Genomic DNA, 23,712 nt, shown 5'->3' on the forward strand with positions numbered 1-23,712 from the left:
GAGATGAAAGGGAATTAACCCAGCCGGGGGCTGCCTGTTGGCCTTGGAGGAAGCCAATTCCGGCAGCAGGTGCACTCCTGCATAAATGAGGGTCCTGACTCTGCTGATTAAGACATCAGCGCTCAGGGACTAGAACAGCATATGCATGATTCATTAGATGAGAATTAGGTGGTAAGGAATGTGCCAAGGCTGCCCTCCTCAGGCCTGATGTTTTGCTAGAACTGGCTGTATTCCCTCCAGACACCTGTGTCCTTTTTCCCTTCAGGGCCGACGACCTGTCACCTTGATTGGCTTCAGCCTGGGAGCCAGAGTCATCTACTTCTGTCTGCAGGAGATGGCTCAGGAGAAAGGTGAGCATGGATTATTGTCACAGACGGAAACCCTTCACAAGCTTGTTCCCAGGGACAGAGGTTCTGGGCCAGGGGCCATGAGCCTTGCAAAATGTGTTCCCAGTTCTTAGAAATAATAGTTAAAAGTTAAAAATAGTTTAAAAATCAAGAAAAATCGTCATCAACCTTGGGGAAATGATTTTTTGTACATACATTAGAGTAGATGCAAGATGGACCATCCTGTAATAATGACACTGGCTTTTGTGTTCTAATGCACTTTCTCAAGTGGGAATGAGGGGGACAAGAAATTCAAAATCAAGGTGTTGGCAGGTGCACTTTCCCTCTGAAGGCTCTAGTGGAGGATTTTTCCTGTCTCTTCCAACTTCTTGTGGCTGCCAGCAGTCCTTAGCATTCCTTGGCTTGTAGACATGTCATTCCAGTCTCTGCCTGTTGTCTTCTCTTCTCTCATAAGGACAGACAGAGTCATTGGATTTAGGGCCCACTCTCATCCAGGGTGATCCCATGTCAAGATCATTTACTTAATTATATCTGCAAAGACCCTTTTACCAGATGAGGTCACATTCACAGGTTCTGGGTGGACATATCCTCTGGGGGTTCACCATTCAACCACACACAGACACCTTTGGGAGTGTGTCATGCCTCCAGTGTCATCCTTTCTGTGCAAGGCAGTGAAAAGCTTGAGGGATGCTGCTCCTGGCCTTGGGTAGGTGAGGTCTCCAGGGCAGAATGCTGGTTTTGGACAGATCTGTCAGCAGGGGCTGCCTGTGGAGGGGCTGGTTGGGAGAGTGAGTTGCTGAGCCTGGGGCACTTGGAGTGGTTCACTGCTCCTGGAACATGGGCTCACCTCCTCTCAGTGGAAGGTAGCAGCGGCAGGACTCTGAAGGCAAGAGAAGGAACTCAGAGAGAAATTGTTGAACCTGGGAGTGGAGGGTGGATGGGAGAGAAGGGTTGGAGCTTAATATGATTTGGTTGTGTCCTCATCCCAATCTCATCTTGAATTGTGGCTCCCATAATCCACACGGGTCATGGGAGGGACCCGGTGGGAGGTAATTGAATCAGGGGGGTGGGTTTTCCCCATGCTGTTTCCATGATAGTGAATAAGTCTCATGAGATCTGATGGTTTTATAAAGGGCAGTTCCCCTGCACGCGTTCTCTTGCCTGCCACCGTGTACGACGTGCCTTTACTTCTCCTTTGCCTTCCACCATGATTGTTATTTGTTGCTGCAAAACGGCCTCTCCAAACACGGTGGCCAAAAGCAGCAATAACTGATCATTTCTCACAATTCTATGAGTTGACAAGACCATTTGCCTCTCCTGCCTGGGCTTAGTCATACAGTTGTAGTCAGAGCTGGAACACCCAGGAGGTCCAAGTTGGCCTCATTCGTGTATCTGGCCATCGGTGCTGGTTGTCGGCCAATGCAGACTCCTCCCTGCTCTCCAAATCTACTTCTCCCAGGGAAGCCTTTGAAAAGTTGCCATCCTCTCTGCTGTCATCATTTTGCTTCTTTCCTTGTCATCTTTCCCTCTCTGGCAGCAAACCGTCTATCTGCCAGGCTCCTTACCTAGAGAGATGTAGTCTTATTAATAGAACCAATTCTTCATTCAGAGGGCATGTCTCTGCCTCCAGTTAGCATAAATGCTATGTTAACTTAAGATCGTTAGTACAGGCAAGCCTTTAATTCCCCTGCCAAACAAATTGAATTAATTACCATGAACCATTTGGCTGTGGTAACCGGAAGTGAGGTCGACTATCAGCTGTCCCCAGAATGTGAGGCTGGAAACTGGAAAGAGGGAAGAGGGAGGCAGGTGGCCTCTTGGTGACAGGGCTGGTTAGTGTGACACTGGGAAGTTCCTACACTACAGCCTTTTGGGGGATGGTTCCCAAAGCAGCTTCCTTCCAGCGTCTTTCCTGCTCGCTGCTCCCACCCCTGGATCCTCATGGCCCATAGGTGAGATTTTGGGTTTTGATATTAGGCAGACCTGGATTTGGCTCCTAGCTTTGCCACTGACTGGCTGTCGGACCTTGGGCTAGTCACTTAACCTCTCTGGGCCTCAGCTTCCTCAAAGGATATGAGCTTTGTACACTTATCTCAAAGGATCATGGGGGGATGACATAACGAATGTGAGAATTCCTGGCCCCAATTTGGGTACACTCAGTAAATGTCCTCTGAATTCCAACCTGAGGACCTACTGTGCACAGGGAACTGTGGTGAGTGTTGTGTAGATGTCAGAACTTGTCATTTTGTGTCCGCTCTCCAGCCTCACATTAGATGTGAAGTCCAGGTAGGCAGGGTCTGCCTTGAGCCCTGCCGCCCCACTAGTGCCCAGCACAGTGCCCAGTGCACTGTGAGTGGTCAGGAAGATGAAGGAGCTGGACTTTGGGCGAGGGAATCAGGCACGTGCTGCTGTGCCCACGAGCTAGTGCAGATCCACCGAGTGCCAGTCTGTGTTCCAAGCACTTGCAAGTGTGATCACATTCCTTCCTCACTGCAGCCACAGGAGGGAGGTTCCACCAGTCTCCCTGCTTCAGATGAGAAAACTGAGGCTGAGAGGTGAAGCCACAAGAATCCTAAGTGCCAGAGCCAGGATTCAGGCCCAGGGAGTCTGGCCCTGGAGCCCTCACTCCTAACCACTATGCTGTATTTGGCAGACGGCAGGTGGACCAGGACAGGGCATCCCAGAGGGTCGGCCAGCATGGGCAAAGGTGGGGCTCTCAGGGGTGTCTAGAAACGGTGGTATCTGGTGTCTCTGCAGCCCACGTAAGAGGCCCCCCAGGTGGGTTGGTGGGAAATGCTAATAGGTCAGGGTGGGAGCCTGGCACTGTGCCAGGCTAAGGAGTTGGAAACAACTGGTTCAACGCTGGGGAAAGATTGAGCTCTTTAAACTGTGGAGTGAATGAGTAACTGAGTGGATCCTGCCAAGGAGGACCTGGGGGCACTGGTGCTGGGCACCCTACAGTTCACACACATGCACACATATGCACACTCACACACACACACCTGCACACATTCATACACGCATCTGCACACACTCACACGGCAGCAACTCGGCAGACCCCAAGGGCCTCTAATGCCCCCGCTGTTCTCTAGATCAGTGCGAATGTCCCAGCATGACTCACAGGGCCCCACTCATGATCTGCCTTCAGCACCTTCCCCCGCCTCTCTCCACCTCACATGCCGGGCTCCAGCAGACCAAGCTCTATTTCCATTGTTCCCTCTTGGTCCGTCCTCTCTGTCTCCTTTTCTAGATAATTCCTACTCATTTCTCAGGTCTCACTGTGTCTGGAAGCTTTCCCTCCAATAATAATGATAATAATAGTAGTAGTAGTAACCACACAGCACACACTTATGGAATACACTGCGTTTTCATGCACCAGATACAATTCTAAGCTCATCATATGTATTATTTCATGGAGTCCTTCCAACAGCTCTGTGAAGTAGGTACAATTATCACATCCATTTTACAGAGGAGGAAAGAGAAATGCAGAGTGTAGGGATTTGCCTGAATCACACGGCTAGGAGGTGGCAGAGCAGGCAGTCTGGCTGGAGATTGTGCGATCTTCATCCTACGCTAGGCTGTCTCTCCAAGCCACACTCCATTCTTCCCTGAACATCTTTCCCAGTGCTGGCCTGTCTCCCTGTTATACCTCCCTGCTTGCTCATCTGTCTTTCCAGTCTACCAGTAATTGTCACCTAGAGGTACACATCAGCAGCACATGGGCAATTGTTTTCCCAAAATATATATATGAGGCCCCTATATGGAAGGGATCAGGCACCCCTATTTTGGAAATAGCTCCACTGGGCAATTCTGGTGTGCAGCCCAGCCCACGCACAGGGTGAAGGTGGGCAGGGGCCCTGTTTCTCCTTCTTGTCACTGTATCCCTAGCCTGTCACAGTGCCTGGGACATACTAGGTGCTTGATGGACACATGACCCATGAGCCAAGTAAAGGAATTGATTCTGTGTGTCAGGGGCAGTGCATGCCCTGCTCAGCCGTGTGTGTCCCCAGTGCTTGGCACAGATGTAGACAAACATTTGAGGGTAGAAGGGAGTCCTTTTAACATGGGCACCACAGGTCTTCAATATTTTATCAAGAAAAAAAATTTTTTTTGAGACGGAGTTTCACTCTGTCACCCAGACTGGAGTGCAGTGGCGCCATCTCAGCTCACTGCAACCTCTGCCTCCCAGGTTCGAGCAATTCTCCTGCCTCAGCCTCCCAAGTAGCTGGGATTACAGGTGCCCGCCACGATGCCCAGCTAATTTTTTGTATTTTTAGTAGAGTCGGGGTTTCACCATGTTGGCCAGGCTGGTCCCAAACTCCTGACCTCAAGTGATCCACCCACCTCGGCCTCCCAAAGTGCTGGCATTACAGGCATGAGCCACCATGCCTGGCCTAGAAAACTTCTATATTGACAGATGAGTAGGTAGTCAGCAAAAAAGAAAAACGAGAAGAAAGAAAAAAAGAAAACCTCTACATTTTAAAAGAAGAAGAAACTAGGATCCGAAGCCTTCCAAATAACAAGAATCTGATAGGAATCTGACTCCAAGATGAACCCGGTGGACAAAAGTGCAGCTGGCATTTTCCCCCCATAGTCACCTTCAGAAAAAAGAACTTGGGCCCAGAAAACTCTAAACACATTCTTTATTTTTTTAAAGACAGGGTCTCCCTGTGTTGCCCAGGCTGGTCTCGAACTCCTGGTCTCAAGCAATCCTCCTGCTTCAGCTTCCCACAGCACTGGGGTTACAGGCATGAGCCACCATGCCCGGCCCTCACCGTCTTTGTTATTAATCAGCCTGATAGTTTCCCGCCTTATTTCATAACATCCCATCCCTGCCTCATTCATCATCTAGACAGGAGGTGAGAAAGGACGCTGGTCATCCTCTGCCTTGACTTTGGTCAAGAACACACTGAGGCCAGGTCCAGTGGCTCATGCCTGTAATCCCAACACTTTGGGAGGCTGAGGTGGGAGGATTGCTTGAGCCCAGGAGTTCAAGACCAGCCTGGGCAACATAATTTGCCTCTACAAAAAATTTTAAAATTAGCCAGGCATGGTGGCACGTGCATGTAGCCCCAGCTACTTGGGAGGCTGAGGCAGGAGGATCACTTGAGCCCAGGAGGTTGAAGATGCAGTGAGCCATGATCGTGCCACTGCACTCCAGCCTGGGTGACAGAGCAAAAGCCACACTGAGAGGGGTCTGTCCCTTAGTTAGCCATAGCTTATTCCAAATGTGAGCAGCAGGTGTGCGCACATTCACAGACATGTAGCCAGCTCTCTCTGTGGGACAGAAGGCAGCTCCTCCCATGCAGCTGGGTGCACAGGCCCCGCTCAGTTTAAAACCCCCACTGCCCATGCCGGCCTTCACAACAACTCCAGCTGGAAGGGAGATCTCTCTGATGCAAGATCTCAAAGCCATTTATATCCCCAGTTTTCCTTTTTCTTTCCAGAGTGTAAGGGAACTCCTGATGGTTCATAGAAATGGGGAGTTGGAAACAAAAGATCACCCACTGCAGAGGGGAATAGAAAGGTCCTGATCCCGAGAGCCAAGCACTCGAGTGTGACCTCCCAGCTTTGGGGACCTGAGGCCAAGGAAGCTGGTGGGGACCAGAGCAGAGCCCTTCTCGCCAGACTGCTTTAACTCACCCCACAAAGCACAAAGCAGAACAAATCAAAACAGGGACATAGGGACATACTTGTGATCACAAAAATACACACACACTCGGGGCCTGGCCCAGCACCAGGCGCTTGCAGGACGCGGCAAGGTACAGGCCTCTGCCATCACAGATGATGGGCCACAGGGCTCTTCTCCGCTGAGAAGCTGCCAGCTTACTTGCTACAAGTGTGTGAGCTCTGGAGTCAGGGCCTCTGGTTTGAATTCCAAACCCACCACGCACCCAGTCATGTAACCTCTCTGAACTCCACTTATGTGAGACATAGCCAATAATAGTATCTACAACAGGTTTTTAGGAGGATTACGTTATAGGCAATAATGCATATAAATGCTGGCCTGTAATAAGAACCCAGAAGTACTCGCTGAGCATTGATAATTTCCTAGAAACTGTTAATAAATGGGAGTAGGCATGTCCTACTATAGCAATCCCTCCCTGATGGATGGCATGGACCCTGGACCTAGTTGAGGAATAATTGGCCTCCCACAGGGTCAGAGCCTCCAGTTTCCACTCCTTCTCATGGCCACAGCGCCTCCTACCCTCTTCCTCAACCATTCCCCTCCCAAGTCCTTGCCCTTGTATTACCAGTGGGGCATCTTCACATCTCCAGATGGTCGAGATCGTCAATGAATTCTTCACCCTTTGCCGAGGGCTGCTGTTTCACATCTCATTCCTCCCAGCTGCACTGCCTGGTTTCAGGCAGCCCTGCTGTTTAACACCCAATTAATCTGCACACTGAGAAGACCCTCTCCTAATTGCAGGATAGCTGTCATTATCTGAGTTAAGGGATGTAAAAGAGGAATTACCCTAATGCATTTGAATCCACTAATTGTTTTCTGGAGTCCCCTGAGAGCTAGTAACAAAATAGAGCAGTAAATCCTAGAGTCACCCAGAGCACATAATCCTTCCACCAGCCTCCACTCTCCACTGCCCCTAACAAAACTTGTCCTTCCTTCCCCTTCCCCAGGAAAAGCTGCCTGTAGAATTAACTGTCTTCACAGCTTCCTCTCCCTTTTGGGGTGATTCTGCAAACACCAGGGGTGGCTCCTCTAGGGATCACCACCCTTCCCAAGGTGCCCCTTACAGCCCAGCCTGCCCTTCCCTCAAGCTCAGTGCGGTCAACTTCTTTTCAAATAAGTGTTGAGACTGCAGGCCCCTTGAGGGCAGGGATTGTGTGTGACTCACCTCTGTGCTTCCTGTACCTGGAATAATGCCAATAGAGAGTACATGCTCTATAAGTAAATGGAACTTGAAGTTGAATGTTATCAGCATTCACAGTGTGTCAGTCAGGACAGCCTAGGTTATGCCGCAGTGACAAACATCCCCAATATTGCAGAGGTGTGATACAACAAAGGTTCATTTCTCACTCATGCAGTCTGGGTACCCAGGGGAACTCTGGTTGTTGTAGATGCCCAGGTCGAGGGAGCTTCATATCAACGTATGGTTCCTCAGTAGGAGACAGAATGTGGTGACTTATGCACTGGCCCTTAAAGCACCTTCACCCATAAGTAACACATGTGACTTTTACAAACATTTCATTGGCCAAAGCAAGTCATGGAGACATTCCTCACATGAAGGAGGGGCCAGTAAATGTCTTCCTACCATGTGGTCAGAGACAGAGAGCTAGAACCATTTGGTAAACAGCTTTTTACCTTTTTCTCTCCATGCTAAACATTTTTACTGACATTATTTTTTTAATTCTCACAAGAGCCCGTGAAGTAGGCACTATTTTTTGCTTGTGGTTTTTGTGTGTATGTGTATGGGTACATAGTAGGCAAATATATTTATGGGATATGTGGGATATTTTGATACAGGCATGCAATGCATAATAATCACATCATGGAAAATGGGGTATCCATCACCTCAAGCTTTTATCCTTTGTGTTATGAACAATAAAATCATACTCTTATTTTTTATTTACTTATGTGTTTATTTATTTATTTTTTGAAACAGAGTCTCACCCTGTCACCCTAGCTGGAGTGCAGTGGTGCAATCTCAGCTTACTGCAACCTCCACCTCCCGGTTCAAGCAATTCTCATACCTCAGCCTCCCAAATAGCTGGGATTACAGGTGCACACCACCATACCTGGCTAATTTTTGTATTTTTGGTAGAGACGGGGTTTCACCATGTTGGCCAGGCTGGTCTCAAACTCCTGACCTCAGGTGATCTGCCCACCTCAGCCTCCCAAAGTGCTGGGATTACAGGTGTGAGCCACCGCGCCAGGGCTTTTTTAGTTATTTCTAAATGTACAATTAAATTATTGGCTTGGCACTGTGGCTCACACCTATAGTCCCAGCACTTTGGGAGACCAAGGTGGGCAGATCGCTTGAGGCCAGGAGTTTGAGACCAGCCTGGACTACATGGCAAAACCCTGTCTCTACTAAAAATACAAAAATTAGCCAGGCGTGGTGGCATGCCTGTATTGCCCGCTACTTGGGAGGCGGAGGCATGAGAATCGCTTGAACCCAGGAGGCAGAGGTTGCAGTGAGCCGAGATTGGGCCACTGTACTCTAGCCTAGGTGACACAGCAAGATTCTGTCTCAAAAAAAACAAAATTATTATTGACTGTAGTCACCCTGTTGTGCTATCAAATACTAGGTCTTATTCACTCTTTCTAACTACTCGTTGTACCTAGTAACTATCCCCACAGCTTATTCTGTATCCACCATGGGGGCCTCATGGTTCCCTAAGGATACCACTAAATGGCAGCTTCTATTTCCTGAACACATATTAGAACTTCGTGGTCAATTAGCAGCCAGAAGGCCATAGTTGGATTCTGGCCTCTGTAATTAATCCTCAGCTAAGATCTCAGCCAAGGCACCATTCTCACTGACCCTGTCTCCTTATCTGCAAAACAGGGACATTCCTCTCTTCCCCTACTTTCCCTCACATTACTGCTTGGAGGCTAGAAGTATATCTTGATGGAAAGGCAGAGTGGGGCAGGCTCTGAGGGTGCTTGGGTGAGAACCCCAGTGTTGGATGGTGCCCGGGAACCCAGGAGCTTCGCCAAGGGGCCTTCATGCAGACAGAGGTAGGAATGGCACCCAGCACGTTTCCCAGCTAATCAACAGAGCCAAGGCCAGTACAGATCCCTGGATCCAGCCAGGCAGGGAGCAGGGCCCAAGCAGATCTGGGCCAAAGCTCTGGGCTCCTTGACAGCAATTGGCCTCAGACCTTGCCCAGTGCCCAGAGAGTCAGAGGAGATGACCTGGTGAAAATGCCTTGAAAATCAGAGCTGCCCGTAAATGGGAATGACATAATAATCATTGTCACAGCAATAGTAGTGTAGTAATAGCCACCATCTATGAAGGCCTAGCTCTCTGCCCAGTTTTTGCACAGTTTTATGTACATTCTCTTCCACCCTCACAACCACCCCATGGGGCCGGTAGTTCTGCCTCCAGTTTCAGATGAGAAGAGTGGATTTAGAGAAAGGTGGAGTAGCTCTCCCTAGAATGAGGATTTTGACATATCTTTTTCCAACTCCAGAGCTCCTACTTAAAACCTTTTATTTTAGGTTCTGGGGTACATGTGCAGGCTTGTTATGTAGGTAAACTCATGTTACTGGGGTTTGTTGTGCAGATTATTTTATCACCCAGCTACTAAGCCTAGTACAATAGTTACTGTTTCTGATCCTTTCCCTCCTCTCATCCTCCACCTTCGAGTAAGCACCAGTGTCTGTTGTTCCCCTCTTTGTGTTTATGCGTTCTCATCATTTAGCTCCCACTTATAAATGAGAATGTGTGGTATTTGGTTTTCTGTACCTGCATTAGTTTGCTAAGGATAATGGCTTCCGGTTCCTTCCATGTTTCTGCAGAGGGCATGATCTCATTCATTTTTATGGCTGCATCATATTCCATGGTATATATGTACCACATTTTCTTTATCCAGTCTACCATTGATGGGCATTTAGGTTGACTCCATGTCTTTGCTATTGTGAATAGTGCTGCAGTGAACATACAGATGTATGTATCTTTAAAACGATTTATCTTCCTTTGGGTATATACCCTTTAATGGGATTAATGGGTTGAATGGTAGTTCTATTTTTAGCAGAGCTCCTATTTTTATCTTACAATATTTCAGCCCCTCCTGGTTGGATGTTTTCAATCAAAGCAATATACCATATGAGACCTTCTAAAGAGAGAATTATTCAAAATCAAATTCACTCTACTAGCTCGTATTTGTTAAGCACTTACTGTGTGCTAAGCACTAGACTAGGCTTTAGGGAGTTGACAGCTAATAGATATAGCACCAGCCTCACAGAGCTTATGTTGAAGAAACTACCCTTCCAAAGACATGAGTTGGGTTTTGCAGAGTGGTGTGGGGATCAGCAGTGGTGTACATCAGTCATCCCACGGAGCACCTGGCACATAGTAGGTGCTTGGTAAAGGAAGTTCTTACTGCTCTTTCATGCCAGGTTCAAGGGCAGCCCCCTGGGTGGCACTGACATCCCTTTGTCTGCACGTCCTGTCCTAACATGGAGACCATCTCTACCACTCCAAACCCGAGAGCACTTGGCTTAGGAAACAGAAGGAGTCGCAGAAGCTGGCCCACCAGGACATAAAGGCAGATGCTCAGCAAGCCTCCCAGCCTCCTCTGCTCCTCCCACGCCTCCAGGCAGGCAGTTTGGGTTTGCAGAAACCCATCCGGGGCTGAACCCAGCCACCTCTGCTCCTCCCACGCCTCCAGGCAGGCAGTTTGGGTTTGCAGAAACCCATCCGGGGCTGAACCCAGCCTCCTCTGCTCCTCCCACGCCTCCAGGCAGGCAGTTTGGGTTTGCAGAAACCCATCCGGGGCTGAACCCAGCTCTACCATGCGTCATCCTAGAGATCTGTAAGGCGTCTGAGGAGATTTTCCCAATTGTTATTGAGATTCTCAGAGCAGTCCCGCCACATGTTCAGATGTGCCCCACAGGACGGGGAAGGGCTGATCTCCCGTGGGAATCCCTGGCCTTCTGGATGAGTATTTTAAGTGCATCATGTAGCTGAGGAATCTTCTCTTCAAACACAAACAGGCCCAAATTCAACTGGCATTTACTGAGATCCCTACTACCTGCTTGTAAGATCAACTGATTCCTTATCTTCATCCTCCTCCTCCTCTGGCCAGCTCACAATTATTGTTTTCTGCAAACCCAGACCGCCTGCGTGGAGGTGTGGGAGGAGCAGAGGAGGCTGGGAGCCTTGCTGAGCACTTAGTGTGTGCCAGGCACAGTTAAACACTTCACATGCCTTATTTAATCCTTGCAATAATCCTCTGAGGTTTTAATTATCCCCATTTTACAGATGAGGAAACTAAGGCTTACAGAGGTGGAATAACTAGTGCATAGTTACAGGACTAGCATGATGAAGCTGGAATGTGGAGCTGCAATGGCTGACCCGTGTTCTTCGGCTCACTGCAACCTCCACCTCCCAGGTTTAAGCTCAGAGAGCCGAAGGGATTTGCCCAGAGTCAGAGCTGGAAGGTGGCCGAGCCAGGCGTCACACCCAGGGCCATCACCCACACCTGGGTCATAGCACTGTGTTCAGCTGCCTCCCTGCTCCCTCTCGGTGCTTTGCCCATCTTTGTTTCCAAGCTCACCACGTTGGGTTACAATGCATCTGCCCACAGGTCTCTCTCCCCTGCTAGAATGTGGCTGATGCTTAAAGGGAAAACACACACTCACGATCACCAGGCACTGTCTGTTTTGTCCCCTCTGTGTCACCAGCCCCTGGCTCAGGCCTTGGCATGTAGAGGTGCCCAGTACATGTTAGGAGCTGATTCACTCATGAGGGACACAAAGGCAGCCATGAAGTTTGCTGTGAGGGCTTCTTGCAGGGGACCATGCTCGAGGCCTTTGGGTGCGGCAAGGCTCGAACTGCCTTGGCAAAGTGGACTCCTCAGCCCCCAAGGCCTGGGCCAGCTGGTTGATCTATTGCCCAAACTTCCCAGTGACCACGCTGTGCTCAGCCCACTCCATTCCAGACTGTCCATCGGGCTTGATCGGCTGGCACACACACACAGCCTGGGTAACGACTCTGCCCACTCAAAACCAAGACAAAACATGCACCTCCCAAATGATTGTGCCTTTGATCAGGAAACCAGCATAGTCAGAATTCCTAGCAATGAACAACCCCCCTCTAGCGACAGTCCAAGTCCCAGCATAGGGCATGAATTTGCTTTGGGAGTGACTGACCCCCTCCCCAAGGGTATTTCTGACCCCGGTGCGTGCCAAGGGCAGGGAGGTGGTGCCTGCCGCCAGGAACGGCCAGCATCTGAGCACTCACTGTGGGACCCTGGGCCCTGATCACAAGGGGGCATTCATCTTTTCTATATTTTTGCTTTTAAAAGTCTTTGAAAAATTAAGTAGTTGGAAAGCAAACTCAATTCCAACTGACTTGTAGTAGCTGGCTGAGCTGAGAAATGGCCATAGGAAATCAATTGCTGCTTCAGGTTATTTATGCATTTATTCTCCTCTGCATCCAAAAGGCTTTGAAGGGAATTAATTCAACATATTGCATATTGCCTGTGCCCTGTGGGCCTGTCCATGCAGTTGACAAGACACCCTGAGCTGAGCCAGCCTGCCTACAGGTGTCTTCATTCAGCACCATAGAGCCTGCAGGACCTGCTTCACTCTGGGCCCTAGGGTCCATTAGTCAATCCTGGCTCCCCCATCCGTTTGCCATCTGTAAGCGGGCTCAATTTGATCACTTTTCCTAGTGTCTTCAAGATGCAAGGATCATTGCAACCAGCTGAGAATGACATGAAAGAAGGAGCACTCACGCCTGTAATCCCAGCACTTTGGGAGGCCAAGGCGGGTGCATCACAAGGTCAGGAGATTGAGACCATCGTGGCCAACATGGTGAAACCCCGTCTCTACTAAAAATACAAAAATTAGCTGGGTGTTGTGGTGTGCGCCTGTAGTCCCAGCTACTCAGGAGGCTGAGGCAGGAGAATTGCTTGAACCTGGGAGGCGGAGGTTGCAGTGAGCAGAGATTGTGCCACTGCACTCCAGCCTGGGTGACAGAGCAAGACTCCATCTCAAAAAAGAAAAAAGAAAAACAAAAGAAGGAGCACTGAACTTAGAGTCTAGAAACATCAGTTCAAACCCAGACTCCACTAGTTACTGTCTGGGTACCCTTGGGCAAGTCACTTCACCTCTCTGGGCTTCAGACTAATTAGTAAAATTGGGATATTGATCCCTCTGGGGGTTATTCTAGGATTTAATAACTACCATTTATTGAACACCTACTATATGCCAAGTGATATGCTAAGGGCTTTGCCTGTTTTCCCTCATCTAATATACAAACAACTCTAAGATATAGTTATTGATTTTCCCATTTTGCCTATAAGGAGATTGATGGCAGGGACTGTGTCCGTTTCATTCTGCCCTGTGTCATCGGCACCTAGCATGGGACTTGGCACAGCAAAGAGCTGCAGCAATTTACAAATAGTGGACCTGGGTTCACCTCCAGCCTGTCCAACCACAAAGCTGGCCTTTTTATATGGTGGATGTAACAGCACAATGCTTGGCACATAGTAGACTCCCAACAAGTAAGTGTTCCTTTCTTATTCTCCATTAGTTTATCCAAATGGATTTTTCCAAGGCTGTGGTACTAACTGTCTCTGAGCTCACTAATGTAGCAGTAATGTCTTTAGCCCAACTGGCAGCTCTCAGGGGAGTGAGTTACAGAAGTGGGATTCATTTAATCTCTGCTTTAATCTAAACTAAAGGCCAACCAACCCCCAGGCTCTTTCCAAGACTCTTAGCCTGCCGACTCCCTTTCAAAGGCATTTGATTCCCTCTGGGAATGCAGGCACCCTTGACCTTAGCAGTTGCCACCGGCTAAAATGCATTTGATCTCACCTTGAATGTGGGTTGTCTCTGTTATTTAAAGAAGGCAGGAATTTGGGGGCTTGCTCCAGCCTCGCCTCTGGGGTCAGACCTCTCTGCTTCACTGTTAACCCACAGGGCATTGTCACCAGGTGACCCGCTTCACCTTCCTCTCACAGATTGGCCACCAGCCCCCATTGTCTACTAGATAAATCCACTTAGCTTCCAGGGCCCCAGCTCAGAGCTGGAAGAGCCTCCAGAAATCACATTGTCCAAACCTTCAATTTACAGGTGAGGAAAGGAGACCAAGAGGGTCTGCACCCTGAAACGCAGTGATGATTGGTGTTGGTGTTGGAAGTTGGTTGCTGTGACTGGAGGAATCCAGAAATGCCCAGATACTAGCCTTGGAAATTACTTCCTTCTTCCCACAGGGTCTCTGAGAGAGATGAGCATGCAGACTTTAGCTACATGATGACTGGGGCACCCACCACTTCAACGCCACCTAAGCTAGGACCCAGTAACCCCCAGGGAAGAAGCTGTGCTGGTCACACAGCAGGCTCAGCCACCCAAAAGCTCCAGCCCTGGATCTGGGGGCCTATGGGGTCCTGGCCAGTGGCATCGAAGGAGAAAGGAGGCAGGAAGACAAAGAAGAGACTATCCCCCATATGAGATGAATACAGGTTGGGCATCCCAAATCCAAAAATTCAAAATCCAAAATGCTCCAGATTCCAAAACTTTTTGAGCAGCAACATGATACTCCGAGGAAATGCTCAATGCAGCATTTCAGATTTTCGGATTTGGGATGCTCAACCAATAAGAATAATGCAAATATTCCAAAATCTGAAATCCAAAATACTTCTGGTCCCACGCATTTCAGATAAGGGCCAGAGAGAGAGAAGGTGGCCCTAACCTCCTCCAGCGACTTGCCTTGCTCAGAGGAGGGAGGAGAGCCTGCAGTCCGGCTTCCTGATGTACAGCAACCTGCCCACTAGTACATGTGTCCCATCAGTGTCCTCACACTTGACTAATGAGGCCAGCACCCCCTCTTCCCATAGGAGCAATAGGAGGAGGCCTGGGAAGAAGGTTGGCAGAGAGAAACACAGGCACGGAAGGAGGAGAGGCTGAGGATCCCAGTGTTCCTGCCACTGACACTGGATGCACCCCCAGCCCCCTTGCCCCAGGGTCAGAGCTTGTGCCAGACATCCCACCACCTCCAGACCAGCAGTGCTCCCTTGGAACCAGGGAAACCCTTGTACGAAAGTGCCCCAGGGGTTCTTTCTTCCAGGACTGTGTCTCCCTAGCCTGTCTTTCCTACCACCTGCTGTAGCCATTTGCAGACACACTTTCTACTCCTAAACTATAAAGTATATGCAGAGTAAAGAGTTGGGTGCTCATAATTACCCAGAAGGCCACAATTCTCCATGCCATGAGGTTAAGATCATGGGAACGGTATGACCCTGTGCAAGTCCCCTACATTCTTCAAGTTTTCCTTATTATTAATGTAGATCAAATGATATCCACCTCTTAAGGAAAATAAAATAGCGCATCTAAGCTCTTAGCACAGAGCCTGGCACATAGTACATACTGAGTGATTGGCTAAGACTGTCGTACAGTAGGTGGCTTGCAGCCTTGAGAGCATTGACTCCTGTAAAGGGCACTTAACACTCAGTTGAAGGATAATGATCCAGAAGGCACTGCTAGAACATCTTATCGGGGCTGATATGCTGGGCCTCATTTCATTCTTTCGTCCCATGAACATGCGATTGTGGACTCCTAGACTCAGGGTTCCAACAGACGTTTGAAATCGTCTGGTTCAAACAAACCTCCACACTGTACAGGATCCCCTTGACATCATCCATCTGTCTACTAGCCTCTGCTTAGTTGCTTCTAGTGATAGGAAACTGACTACTCTGTGAAGGGTAGTAAGTCAGGAATTTAGAGGACTGATCAATTTAATCATGGAGTCAGTTGCTTGTAAATTGTGAAACATCAAGCCCTGCCCAGAGAATCTGTTAAGGCTATTGGTGTTTGAATGTGCAATGAGATGAGCCATGTCCAGGGAGGCCGCTGGCCCCTCAGATAGAGTCCCAAGGTTAGTAGTACCTGGAGGGTCAGCATATTTCCAGGTTTGGCCCTGGACTTTTCCAAAACGTGTGTGTGTGTGTGTGTGTGTGTGTGTGTGTGTGTGTGTGTGTGTGTGTGTGTGTTGTGTTGTGTTTTGTCTGAGACAGGGTCTCCCTCTGTCACCCAGGCTGGAGTGCAGTGGCACGATTTCAACTCACTGCAGCCTCTTTCCCCTGGGCCCAAGCCATCCTCCCACCTCAGCCTCCCAAGTAGCTGGGACTACAGGCATGTGCCACCATGCCTGGCTCATTTTTGCATTTTCTGAAGAGACAGGGTTTCGCCATGTTGCCTAGATTGGTCTCGAACTCCTGAGCTTGAGCGATCCACTCACCTCGGCCTCCCAAAGTGCTAGGATTACAGGCATGAGCCCCCGCGCCTGGCCACTAAATATAATTTTATCTATTTTGCACCCAGAGCTGAGCAGTCCCATTAGGAAAACTCACAGGAGACAGTGTTGCAAACTGAATCCTGCTTTCTCGAGGTCCAGCAGTAACTGCCACTCTCAAGCAATGGAGCACGTGCCCACACTGTCTGCCTAAGCTCCAGGGAAACAAATTCTCTGCTGAAGTTTCTGTGGCGAGCACAGCTGTATGGAGAGAATAGTCTGCAGGAGCGTATCTTTTCCTGGCCCCCACAGTGAGCCCTGATGGCTGTCTGAGTCTCAGAAGGAGATCCCCTCTCTGGGGACCATTCTCAGTTTCCTTCCTTCCCAGGCCTCCCCCTCACTCAGAATTCTGCATAACCAGGTCCCATGCATTGAGTCTCAGTCCATAACAACAACAGAAGAATCCAGACCCTCTGCAGCAAAGGAGCATTCCTCTGAGGTTGGAGAGAATTCCAACCAGAGAAGAAAACACCCCAGTCTCATTAACTTACATGTTAATTAATCATCTCAGTTCCCAGCACTCTGTAATGGAAACTGTCTTTTTTTTTTTCTTTCCTTGTATCTAAGATTCCCTGATCATCAAGCCTGCATTGTCAGTGTTGTCAAAACTTGTCTTTTAGAAAATTGCCAGGCCTGTTTTGCAGAGCAGAAGATAAAAATGTTTCTGCCTGTGGGTCAGTGCATACCCAGTACCTGTGATTTAATGACAGACCCTGAGTTTTGGGGACCCTGTCTTTGCCACCCTAGCACAGGGTGTTCATGTGTGAACTCTGACCTTTCGGGTCTCTACTAGGCCTTCATTGTTCTTTATTTTTTCTATCTTTTGTTAACTCGTTTTCTTAGACACGTATTTATTTATTTATTTATTGATTGATTGATTGATTTATGCAAGGCCCCATCATTCTTCCCCCAAAAGATTTTCAGGCATTTCAGGAAATACAGCCACTAAAGCAACAACTTATGGGCAAATATAAAACATCAGGACCCAGAGAAAAACAAATAGGAACAGGAGCTCTAAGCCCATTGGGAAGATCCAATGCAAGGGAGGCAGGCCTGGAGCAGAAGGCATCTGCAGCCAGGCCTGGATCTGAATTCCAGCTCTGCCACTTACCAGCTGAGCAAACAGACCCCGTGTACTTAGTCTCTACACCTCAGTCCTCTCGCCTGAGAAATGGGTCTAGTAATACTTTCTTCATAGGACAATTGAAAGAATTAAGTGGAGCCAGGTGTGGTGGCTCACACATGTAATCCCGGCACTTTGGAAGGCCGAGGCGGGAGGACTCCTTGAGGTCAGAAGTTTGAGACCACCATGGCCAGCATAGCAAGATCCCTGTCTCTATTAAATAAATAAATAAAATGTAAAAATTTAATCAGGGCCAGACCTGGTAGTCCATACCTGTAATCCCAGTGCCTTGGGAGGCCAAGGCAGGAGGATTGATCGCTTGAGCCTAGGAGTTTAAGACCAGCCTGGACAACAAAACAAGATGCCATCTCTACAAAAAAAAAATATATATATATATATATATATATTTTCCTTTTTGAGAAGGAGTCTCTCTCTGTCGTCCAGGCTGGAGTGCAGTGGTGTGATCTTGGCACACTGCATCTCCACCTACTGGGTTCAAACGATTCTACTGCCTCAGCCTCCCAAGTAGCTGGGACTACAGGTGCCTGCCACCAAGCCTGGCTAATTTTTGTAGTTTTAGTAGGGACGGGGTTTTGCCATGTTAGCCAGGCTGGTCTTGAACTCCTGACTTAAGTCATCCATCTACCTTGGCCTCCCAAAATGCTGGGATTACAGGTGTGAGCCACTGCACCCAGCCCAAAATTTTTTTTTAATTAGCCAGACGTGGTGGTACACATCTGTAGCCCCAGCTGCTTGGGAGACTGAGTCCAGAGGATCATTTGAGCCCAGGAGCTCAAGGTTGCAGCAAGCTATGATCGCACCACTGTACTCTAGCCTGGGTGACAGAGGGAGACCCTGTCTCTAAATCAATGAATCAATAAATAAAGCACTTAGCAGAATGGCTCACAAGTAATAGGCATTCAGTAGCCACTGTTTTATTACTGTTATGGTTATTGTGTTTATCTGTTATTACCCAGTGCTGTAACTGAACTATTAGCTTCCCAGCAATCAAAGCAAAAACAGAAAAAGTTGACTGCATATTTCTCCTGTCTGTGAGGGTATATAGTGATGCCAGCTGCACCTGTAGTGAGACCTTCCATCTCAACCTGACTTCTTCTGTCTGAGAGTCGCACCCTCTCATTTTGAGAAGTGAACTCAGGTTCAAACATAATTAGCCAACAGAGCCTCGGATGTCTCTGCCTTGGGCTAGCTGGAAGGGTCAGGGCTAGAGCTTACAAACCTGGACCATGAGGAGAATGCCATGGCTGGGAATAATCTTTATAAGGTGCCTGCCTGATTGAACAGAGATGTGTCAGGAAGGCTGCAGCAGCGACTTCTTCAGAACCCAGATTGGAGCTAATGATCTCTTCAGCTTTGATGAGTACCGGGGTACTTGGAAGTTACAACTAGGTGGCGAGTCTCAAGTTGGATTTTCGTTTGAGTGGTTTTACGTTGTGTGTATTTAGCAGTTGCTTCATGGGATTGTTGTTGTACCTGGATCTCAGGCTCAGGGAGCAATGGGAAGCATGATTTTTAGTTGGTGCCGCCGCATTCCTCGGCAGAAATTTGATGGAGAATACCTGCTCCTCTCCAAACTAAGAAATACACCAGGGAGCTGGTGTGTATTGAGCACCTACTGTGTGCCAGACTGGAACAGAGTCCATCTCGTTCTTCTTCCCAGTCACCTTGGAAGGTGTGGGCATTATGACACTGGCAACCAGGTGTTGCATTTTCTCTCTCTCTTTTTTTTTTTTTTTTTTTTTTGAGAGACGGTCTCATTCTGTTACCCAGGCTGGAGTGCAGTGGTACCATCATAGCTCACTGCAGTCTCAGACTGCTGGGCTCAAATGCCTCCCACTGCAGCCTCCCAAATAGCTGGGAATACAGGCGCATGCCACCACACCTGGCTAATTTTTTAATTTTTTGTAGAAACAGGGCCTCGCTATGTTGTCCAGGCTAGTCTCAAACTCCTGGCCTCAAGCGATCCTCCCACCTCGACCTCCCAAAGTGCTGGGATAAGACACGGCACATGGCTTCATTTTCCATTTTTATTTTTATTAATTAATTTATTTATTTATTTTGAGATGGAGTCTCACTCTGTTGCCCAGGCTGGAGTGCAGTGGTGTGATCTTGGCTCACTGCAACCTCCGCCTCCCGAGTTCAAGCGATTCTCCTGCCTCAGCCTCTCGAGTAGCTGGGATTACAGGTGCCCACCACCATGCCCAGTTAATTTTTTTGTGTTTTTAGTAGAGAGGGGTTTCACCATGTTGGCCAGGCTGGTCTTGAACTCCTGACCTCAGGTGATCCACCTGCCTTAGCCTCCCAAAGTGCTACGATTATAGGCATGAGTCACCGCGCCTGGCCCATTTTCCATTTTTGAAAATGGGAAACCTGAAGCCCAGGGAGGTTAGGTGACTTCTCCAAGGGCACCCAGCCAGTAATTAGCAAGCCTGGGATTCTAATTCATGTATGTCTAAACCATTTCCTGTTAACCCTTCTTTTATGCTGCCTTTTCCGACAAGCTTGCTGCCCTCAAAGAGCCTACAACCTAGTTAAGAAAATAAGATGCCAGGCTTAAAGCAGGTGAATAACAGAACCAAATGCTGCATCTCAAGGGCCTAGACTTTAAGGGCTGCAGCAGTTCAAAGGAGGAGCCTTTCCTTCCAGAAGGCAGGGAAGGCGCCAGGGAGGAGAGGGCAGGCTTTGAAGGACAGGTAAGCCTCGAGAGGCTTCGAGGCAGGCGGAAGGCTGGAGGGCCCAGGACTGGCAATACCCAAAGTCCAGAGGCAGGAAGGTGCATGTGCTGGGAAGGGCCAGTGACTGCAGCCAAGGTTTCTGCCAGGAAGTTGTGAGAAACAAGGCTGAAGAGATGAACAGGGTCCAATATGCAGGGCTTGGCCCGTCCAGCAGAAAGCAGAGACCTGGACTCAGGCCCTGACTCGAACCTTCAGTAGTAGCATTTTCACTTGATGTAGTTAATCGATCTGTCAGCCAGCAAATGTCTCCTGGGACCTACGCCATGACATCCCAGGACCTGTGCAGGGTGCAGAGGGAACAGCAATCAGGCAGACCCCATTTCTACCAGGTGTGATCTCAGAGGGGAAGGGACCTCCTCCTGAACACCCCATCCTTCAGCCAGTCCTCCCTGCAGCTGGGGAAGCCACACACCTTCTAGTCCTGGATTCCTCTTTTTAAAAATTTAATTTCATTAATTAATTTTATTTATTTGAGATGGAGTTTCGCTCATGTTGCCCAGGCTGGAGTGCAATGGCGCAATCTCGGGTCACTGCAACCTCTGCCTCCCAAGTTCAAGCAGTTCTCCTGCCTCAGCCTCCCAAGTAGCTGGGATTATAGGCGCCTACCACCATCCCGGCTGATTTTTGTATTTTTAGTAGAGATGGGGTTTCACCATGTTGGCCAGGCTGGTCTCGAACTCCTGGCCTCAGGTGATCCACCCACCTCGGCCTCCAATGTGCTGGGATTATAGGCTTGAGCCACCGCGCCCGGCCCTGGATTCCTCTTTTCTCGCCCGCTCAGCTTCCTTGAGGCTGGCAGCTCCAGCATGGATGCCCAGGGACAGGGCCTCCATGGATACCTGTTGAACTGCACCAAGAGAAGGATGAAGTACCATTTTCAGGTCGGGCCCTTTGCAAGTGGTGTCTCCTCCATCTGCACAGCCAGCCTGGAGGGAGGACACCAGAACAGTCCCTGTTTTTCGAGAGAGCAGGTGCAGGGAGCCCAGGAGATTTGTTCATGGTCACTCAGCTTGTAAGTGATGGAGCCGAGGGAGGGCCGCTTACCTGTCTGACACCCACACCAGGGTTCTTTCTACTGACCCTTTATCTGTCCCTTTAATTAAAAAAACAAAACAAAACAAAACAAAAAAATTGGCCAGGCGCGGTGGCTCACGCCTGTAATCCCAGCACTTTGGGAGGCCGAGGAAGGCAGATCACGAGGTCAGGAGGAGTTCAAGGCCAGCCTGGCCGACATAGTGAAACCCTATCTCTACTAAAAATGCAAAAAAAAAAAAAAGAAAGAAAAGAAAGAAAAAAAAATAGCCAGGCATAGTGGCAGGCACCTGTAATCCCAGCTACTGAGGAGGCTGAGGCAGGAGAATCGCTTGAACCTGGGAGGCAGAGGTTGCAGTGAGCAGAGACTGTGCCACTGCACTCCAGCCTGGACAACAGTGTGAGACTCCATCTCAAAATAATAATAATAATAATAATAACAATAATAATAATAATAATAATAAAATAAAAATAAAATAGAAGAGGTCTCACTATTTTGCCCAGGCTGGTCTCAAACTCCTGGACTCAAGCAATCCTCCTGCCTCAGCCTCCCATAATGCTGTGATTCCAGGTATGATCCAGTGCACCCGGCCTGTCCCTTTAATTCTATAGTTGAGGGTTTACCCAAATGGCCTTGCCCTCCAGGCAGGGCTAAGCCCAGAGTCCCACACTCATGGCTCCATCTCAGGGACTCCAGGGAGGGGCGGGCGCTCTAGGATGTGATCAGACCCCACTCCCAGGGCGCTACCTCCCTCTCTAATGGGAATCGCATTGTAGGAAGCTCTTGGGGTAGGGTTCTGCCAGGGGCAGAAGCCCGGGGCTTACATGGTCACCACAGCACCACCTGGTGGCAGCTCTCTGGTGTGCACACTTCATAGAGGAAAAGGCCACTTCACGGCCATTTCTGCAGCCATCCCTCCTCCAATCCCAGCCCAGGGGGCGTGTCCAGAGGGTGCTTGCTGGGGAGAGTTACCGACTGCCTTTCCTTGAGGGCTTGTGCAGAACTTGGCAGCTGCTCCTATATCCTGAGAAATTTTCATGTCGTCAGTTATATCCTTCTTATTTTCATTTGACTTGATAAGCATTTATTAGGCACCAAATATACAAAGAGGGGAAGGAACTAATATTTATCAGATACTCGCTGTGACAGGTGATTCTAGACATCATCTCACAGAACCTTCCTAATGAAAACCAGTCTCTAAAAACAATTGTTTTTAATTAGCCATGCCTGGTAACCTGTGCCTGTAATCCCAGCAACTTGGGAGGCTGAGGTGGAAGGATCACTTGAGCCCAGGAGTTCAAGGCTGCAGTGAGCTATGATTGTGCCACTGTACTCCAGCCTGGGTTATATACAGTGAGACCCTGTCTTTAACATGAATAAATAAATAAATAATTTGTTTTGAGACAGTCTCATTCCGTCACCCAGGATGGAGTACAGTGACACGAACACCACCCTCTGCAGCCTCGACCCCCTCCGGGCTGAAGTGATCCCACCTCAGCACCCCCAAGTAGCTGGGACTGTAGGTGTGCCTGGCTAATTTTCAAATTCTTTTTGTAGAGGTGGGGACTTCCTACGTTGCCCAGGCTGGTCTCATGCTCCTGGCTCAAGTGATCCTGCCACCTCGGCCTCCAAAATTGCTGGGGTTACATGCATGAGCCACTGCACCTGGCCATACTTTTTATTTTTTATTTATTTATTTATTTATTTATTTTGAGATGAAGTTTCACTCTTGTCACCCAGGCTGGAGTGCAGTGGCGCGATCTGGGCTTACTGCAACCTCCACCTCCTGGATTCAAGCTATTCTCCTCCCTCAGCTTCCTGAGTAACTGGAATTACAGGTGCCCACCACCATGCCCAGCTAATTTTTGTATTTTTAATAGAGACGGGGTTTCACCATGTTTGTCAGGCTGGTCCCGAACCCCTGGCCTCAGGTGACCAGCTTGCCTCAGCCGCCCAAAGTGGTGGGATTACAGGCGTGAGCCACTGCACCCAGCCTAAATGATTTTTTAAAAGAGAAAACTGCTCTGGAGAAAATAGGTTCTCAATCTAGGCTACACAGATTCCCATGTATGAGCAGCTGTAAAGATGAGTTTTCAATCCAGTCTTATAAAACCACCATGAAGAAAGGTTGCAGAAACAACGCAATCAGAATTAGACCGTTAGTGCCCAGCAGAATGATCTGAAGAAGCCCCCCCACCCCCTAAGTATGTTACAGTTTTTAAAGACATAAATTTAAACTTTGAAAATAAGTGGAAGGAACAAGACATTGAAAAAAAAGAATAGGGAGATCTCAAAATAATCAAATGTATCTTGTAGAAATAAAAAAATAGAGTCATTACAATGAATACTGGATAAATTAAAGTGGTTTAGACAAAACTAAAGAGAAAAATAATGAACTGGCTGGGTGTGGTGGCTCACACCTGCAATCCCAGCACTTTGGGAGGCCAAGGCGGGTGGATCAGTTGAG

The 23,712-nt window shown here is 48.7% G+C and overlaps 1 protein-coding gene across 12 annotated transcripts in view; it reads left to right on the forward strand.

Moving 5' to 3' along the window:
* Nucleotides 1-23,712, forward strand: part of TMCO4 (transmembrane and coiled-coil domains 4) — a 118,710-nt gene that overhangs the window by 63,856 nt on the left and 31,142 nt on the right. For all 12 annotated transcript variants that reach the window (XM_063703747.1, XM_063703780.1, XM_063703850.1 and 9 more), the window contains one exon: nucleotides 266-350. In XM_063703747.1, coding sequence (XP_063559817.1) covers nucleotides 266-350 — 85 coding nt within the window. The remainder of the gene's footprint in view (nucleotides 1-265; nucleotides 351-23,712) is intronic.

This window comes from Gorilla gorilla, chromosome 1 (genome assembly GCF_029281585.2).
Source record: "Gorilla gorilla gorilla isolate KB3781 chromosome 1, NHGRI_mGorGor1-v2.1_pri, whole genome shotgun sequence".
Lineage (NCBI taxonomy): Eukaryota > Metazoa > Chordata > Mammalia > Primates > Hominidae > Gorilla > Gorilla gorilla.